Genomic DNA, 6,000 nt, shown 5'->3' on the forward strand with positions numbered 1-6,000 from the left:
TGCATCCGTCAGCCATGGACTGGGTGGGGAACGGCGGGCAGGTTTCTCAACGAGGGGACAGTGTCAGCTCTACGTGTCCAAGGTAGCAGACTGCTCTACATGTCCAAGGTAGTACACTGCTCTACATGTCCAAGGTAGTGCACTGCTCTACATGTCCAAGGTAGCAGACTGCTCTACATGTCCAAGGTAGGAGACTTCTCTACGTGTCCAAGGTAGCAGACTGCTCTACATGTCCAAGGTAGCACACTGCTCTACATGTCCAAGGTAGGAGACTGCTCTACGTGTCCAAGGTAGCAGACAGCTCTACATGTCCAAGGTAGTACACTGCTCTACATGTCCAAGGTAGCAGACTGCTCTACATGTCCAAGGTAGGAGACTTCTCTACATGTCCAAGGTAGCAGACTGCTCTACATGTCCAAGGTAGCACACTGCTCTACATGTCCAAGGTAGGAGACTTCTCTATGTGTCCAAGGTAGCACACTGCTCTACATGTCCAAGGTAGTACACTGCTCTACATGTCCAAGGTAGCAGACTGCTCTACATGTCCAAGGTAGCACACTGCTCTACATGTCCAAGGTAGCACACTGCTCTACAAGTCCAAGGTAGGAGACTGATCTACATGTCCAAGGTAGCACACTGCTCTACGTGTCCAAGGTAGGAGACTGCTCTACATGTCCAAGGTAGGAGACTGATCTACATGTCCAAGGTAGCACACTGCTCTACGTGTCCAAGGTAGCACACTGCTCTACAAGTCCAAGGTAGGAGACTGCTCTACATGTCCAAGGTAGCACACTGCTCTACATGTCCAAGGTAGGAGACTGCTCTACATGTCCAAGGTAGGAGACTGATCTACATGTCCAAGGTAGCACACTGCTCTACGTGTCCAAGGTAGCACACTGCTCTACGTGTCCAAGGTAGGAGACTGCTCTACATGTCCAAGGTAGCACACTGCTCTACGTGTCCAAGGTAGGAGACTGCTCTACATGTCCAAGGTAGCACACTGCTCTACATGTCCAAGGTAGCAGACTGCTCTACATGTCCAAGGTATGAGACTGCTCTACATGTCCACGGTAGGAGACTGCTCTACATGTCCAAGGTAGCAGACTGCTCTACATGTCCAAGGTAGGAGACTGCTCTACATGTCCAAGGCATGAGTGAGTGATTGATTGATTGAAAACTTTATTAACAGATTGCAGAATGGGTACAGTACAGTACAGCTCAATACACACAATTGTTAAGGGGATGCAGACCAGAGAAAGACTTTCGTCTTGTTTACATCAGGGTCCCCCATTTTCAATTAATCATGATTATTAATCACACTCATCTATGTGTCCAAGGTAGGAGACTGGACTGGGTTCCTAAATGCAACACAGATGATTTTTCATGTGAAGGATTACATGTTTTTTTACACATCCGTTTCCACTGCACTTTTGGAACAGCTCATTATGTGATCGATATGAAGAAGTCTTTAATTGTCATGTAGATTAACATGTGTCTGGGGGGAAGGAGGCGGTTTGTGTTGGCGGAGCGAAGGTTATGAGTGGAGGGTTCTGAGGTGAGGAGATCTTTGAGGTAGGGGGGGGGGGGGGCATTTCCGTGGATGCACTGATGGGTACTGTAGATACTCCCCTCTATTGCAGAATTTAAGTGTGTAAACTCCATACGAGAGAAACCAGAGTTGCCTTTTGAGTATATTTTCCAGTATTGAAATAAAAAGATGGCCGTGTCGTTGCAGGGTATAGGAGAGCCGACCGTCTTCAGTATTGAAATGAAAAGATGGCCGTGTCGTTGCAGGGTATTAAGAGAGCCGACCGTCTTCAGTATTGAAATGAAAAGATGGCCGTGTCGTTGCAGGGTATAGGAGAGCCGACCGTCTTCAGTATTGAAATTAAAAGGTGGCCGTGTCGTTGCAGGGTATAGGAGAGCCCAGGGGCGGACCTTCCTACAGGCGATATAGGCGGTCGCCTAGAGCGCCACCCGGAGGGGGGCGCCAAAAAAAAAAAATTAAAATTCTGTGCAGTTTTGGCGCCCCACTCTAGATCTGGGCCCTGTTCCCCGTACCTGGTTCAACTAAGTTAACGAGATGATTGAAGCCGGGATTTTCCTGTTCCTCGAAGGTGGATTCAGTCTCGTTAGCTCAAACCAGACTTGAGACCCAGGATTAGTGCGCGCGGCCGCTTCATTTGAAAAGCCAGCACGTATCGATAGCAGAGATCCTGATTCTCTAGCGGCATTGATTGATTAATTGATTTAAAACTTTATTAACATATTGCAGTACGGCTCAATCGCCTCGCCGACAAGTTAAATGCGTTATCTATAGGCTAATTTTAAGTCCCGCATTACCTCAATCAATCAGATTATATTTCTTTAAACTTGCCTGCTGGATTGAATAATCAAATGAGATCTTGCTAGCGAAAATAATTAGTTAAACTGTTATACAGAATAACGATACGGCTCTCTTGCCCATTGATTGATGTATGGTCGATCTTTTACTTATCTCCACTGTGGTGTAACGGGTTCTTCTTTTGACTTTCACGCAGACGACCGGGGTTCGAAACCTAGTCTCTTCCTTCTTTTTGCAATATAGGAATAATTCAATTTGGTGCACGTTGAGAGCTATATAAAGAATGACATCCTCAATGCATGTAGATTTATAATATTTTAACTTAAAACTAGGCTACCTTTGCGTATAATCATTAATATTATATTCCAAAAAATTATATTGGAAACACGGGGTTTCGAACACCGGTCGCCGGGTTGCCAGGATTGAGCACTACCGCTGCGCCACTGTGCCAGATGGGATAAATTCATTGTTTATACATTAATGAACGAGAGACCCGTGTTTAGAATATTCTTTATTTTGTTGTTGTTGCACCGAGCGAGCGCCACGGTATATAACGTGCATTATTTAGGACAAAGTGAATTTAGTATCAGCATTTTGGGTCTATTTTACATTTCAAAAGACCCCTCTGGAAGAATGGAGCACAAAAACGTAATTCAGAATGGTATAATGCAGATCCTAGACTGTGGGAATAATTTCAGGAAACGCGCTGTCACTTCTTTGCGGGGGCGTGGCGATGGTTCATCCGGCTAACTTGAACTTAAACCCTGCTTTCGACCAGGCTCAAACTTTTGGATCTGTTGTCATGGTGATTTGGACAATCCAGATTCGGGGAACCGGAAAGTCCGGCTTAAGTCAGACTTCACCGAAAGTTATCCGGCTAACTCAGTTATCCAGGTACGGGGAACGGGGCCCTGCAACCATTATTTTTACATAAAAAAAATTCTAACATAAGGGAAAATGAGCCAAAAATCTAAAACGGTCGGTCGGTCTGAGCCTCAGCTTTAGGTGTTCACAGTCAGAACATGCGAGAGCGCTGTGCATTGATGGGTATCGGTCAAGTGTTTATAGAATTGAGCGTTGAGGAAAGAAAGACTAACGTTAGAGAACTATGAAGAGGCAAAAGCCATCCGGCCATCCAGTTTAAAAAGAGAAGAAAAGAAGAAGACGAGAAACGTGCCAAGGTGAAAGGTATGCAATTTTGTACAACTTCCAAGACCTGCCACACCAAGAGCTGATGAAGCAAGCAGAGGCACTTGTACACACCTTAAACCATGGAGGGCAATCTGATTTGGATGGGAAGGAGCTGGCTCAGGAGTTGGACAATTTGATGTGATTGATGACTTTGCAGCGAGGAAGGCCAGAAGGATTGCACTGTAAATGGAAACCAGTAGGAGCTACAGGCTAACCTTGAAGTGTGATGATAGGGAGTGGAATGTAAATAGTTCTTTAGACAAAGTGAATTTGTAATTTTTATTTATTTGTTTATTTAGCATATTATATTTTGATTATATGTGTAACATATTTTACAATACATAATTTTCTTTTAAAGCAAATTTGCACGTTATTTTATTTTATTGTTTGTTATTGTTTGTTATTATTATTATTATTATTATTATTATTATTATTATTATTATTATTATTATTATTATTATTATTATTATTATTATTATTATTATTATTATTATTATTATTATTATTATTATTGTGTGTTAGCTAAGTTGTTTATTTGTTTTAATTCTTTAGTGTGCATTTTACATTTATTCTTAGCTCTTGTTCTTCCTTGTAAAAATTATAGGTGCAGTACTTTACTGTATAACTGTTAACCCTTTCACTGCCACACGACGGAGGGTTAACCTGTTACTATCACACAACCGACGGTCGTGAAAGGGTTAACCTTCGGTGTATTGTCGCAGTGAAAAGGGTTAACTGGTTGGTAGCGCGGCGATGTTTTGCTTTTTTTGGGGGGGGGGGCTCAGACCGACCGACCGTTTTAGATTTTTGGCTCATTTTCCCTGGGGGGTAGGGGGGGGGGGGGGGGCGCAGTGGTGAATCGCGCCTAGGGCGCCAAATGTGCTAGGTCCGCCCCTGGGAGAGCCGACCGTCTTCAGTATTGAAATGAAAATGTGGCCGTGTCGTTGCAGGGTATAGGATTAGGAGAGCCGACCGTCTTCAGTATTGAAATGAAAAGATGTCCGTGTCGTTGCAGGGTATAGGAGAGCCGACAGTCTTCAGTATTGAAATGAAAAGATGTCCGTGTCGTTGCAGGGTATAGGAGAGCCGACCGTCTTCAGTATTGAAATGAAAAGATGTCCGTGTCGTTGCAGGGTATAGGAGAGCCGATCGTCTTCAGTATTGAAATGAAAAGATGTCCGTGTTGTTGCAGGGTATAGGAGAGCCGACCGTCTTCTTTGGCTGCACCATCTTCTTCGCCATCAAGGAGGCCGTCGCTGCGGCCCGGAGCGAGAGAGGCCTGACCGGCGCCTTCCCCCTGAGCTCCCCCGCCACGGCAGAGAGGATCCGCATGGCCTGCCAGGACCGGTTCACTGAGCAGGTACGATCCGCATGGCCTGCCAGGCAGTGGTGCAGTGGCAAATTGACAGTAGGTAAAACGCTCCACGCGCGTGCGCGCGTGCGCGCGCATGCACAGTTTTTTTTGGCTGCTCTCGTCCTGCAGCTGGATACTATTGCCTCACAGCGCGGCCGTCAGCGCGCGGCCCAGAGAGCGCCGCTGGCTCTGCGGCTCTGCAGCTGCATGCTTCTCCGGGAGTCCGGTTGGATAATGCCATGTAAAAAGCGATTGCGCGTACTTCAGCCTCAGTGACCGAGGTATAACGCCGTTATACCGAGTTATACCAGCACTGCACCACTGCTGCCAGGACCAGTTCACTGAGCAGGTACGATCCGCATGGCCTGCCAGGACCAGTTCACTCAGCAGGTACAGAACACCCCACATGGCCTGCCAGGTCCAGTTCACTGAGCAGGTACGATCCGCATGGCCTGCCAGGACCAGTTCACTGAGCAGGTAGGATCCGCATGGCCTGCCAGGACCAGTTCACTCAGCAGGTACAGGACACCCCACATGGCCTGCCAGGACCAGTTCACTCAGCAGGTACAGAACACCCCACATGGCCTGCCAGGACCAGTTCACGGAGCAGGTACAGAACACCCCACATGGCCTGCCAGGTCCAGTTCACTCAGCAGGTACAGAACACCCCACATGGCCTGCCAGGTCCAGTTCACTGAGCAGGTAGGATCCGCATGGCCTAGTTCACTGCACAAACGGACCAGTTCACTCAGCAGGTACAGAACACCCCACATGGCCTGCCAGGTCCAGTTCACTCAGCAGGTACAGAACACCCCACATGGCCTGCCAGGACCAGTTCACTCAGCAGGTACAGAACACCCCACATGGCCTGCCAGGACCAGTTCACTCAGCAGGTACAGAACACCCCACATGGCCTGCCAGGACCAGTTCACTCAGCAGGTACAGAACACCCCACATGGCCTGCCAGGACCAGTTCACTCAGCAGGTACAGAACACCCCACATGGCCTGCCAGGACCAGTTCACTGAGCAGGTACAGGACACCACGCACGACCACAACATCCATCTCTTTGGAATGTTTATATAAATACATTATGCAGCATCAACACAGTG

The 6,000-nt window shown here is 47.1% G+C and overlaps 1 protein-coding gene across 1 annotated transcript in view; it reads left to right on the top strand.

Annotated features, from left to right (window-relative positions):
* The window catches only part of aox5 (aldehyde oxidase 5), a gene marked incomplete at both ends in the record, with an annotated part of 234,481 nt that extends 228,894 nt beyond the window's left edge, over positions 1-5,587 (top strand). Inside the window, 2 exons of the mRNA XM_084324128.1 lie at positions 4,728-4,895; positions 5,528-5,587. Of these exons, the coding sequence (XP_084180254.1) occupies positions 4,728-4,895; positions 5,528-5,587 (228 nt within the window). The remainder of the gene's footprint in view (positions 1-4,727; positions 4,896-5,527) is intronic.
* Between the last annotated feature and the right edge of the window lie 413 nt (positions 5,588-6,000).

Source organism: Notolepis coatsorum (genome assembly GCF_963971535.1).
Source record: "Notolepis coatsorum genome assembly, chromosome: 1".
Lineage (NCBI taxonomy): Eukaryota > Metazoa > Chordata > Actinopteri > Aulopiformes > Paralepididae > Notolepis > Notolepis coatsorum.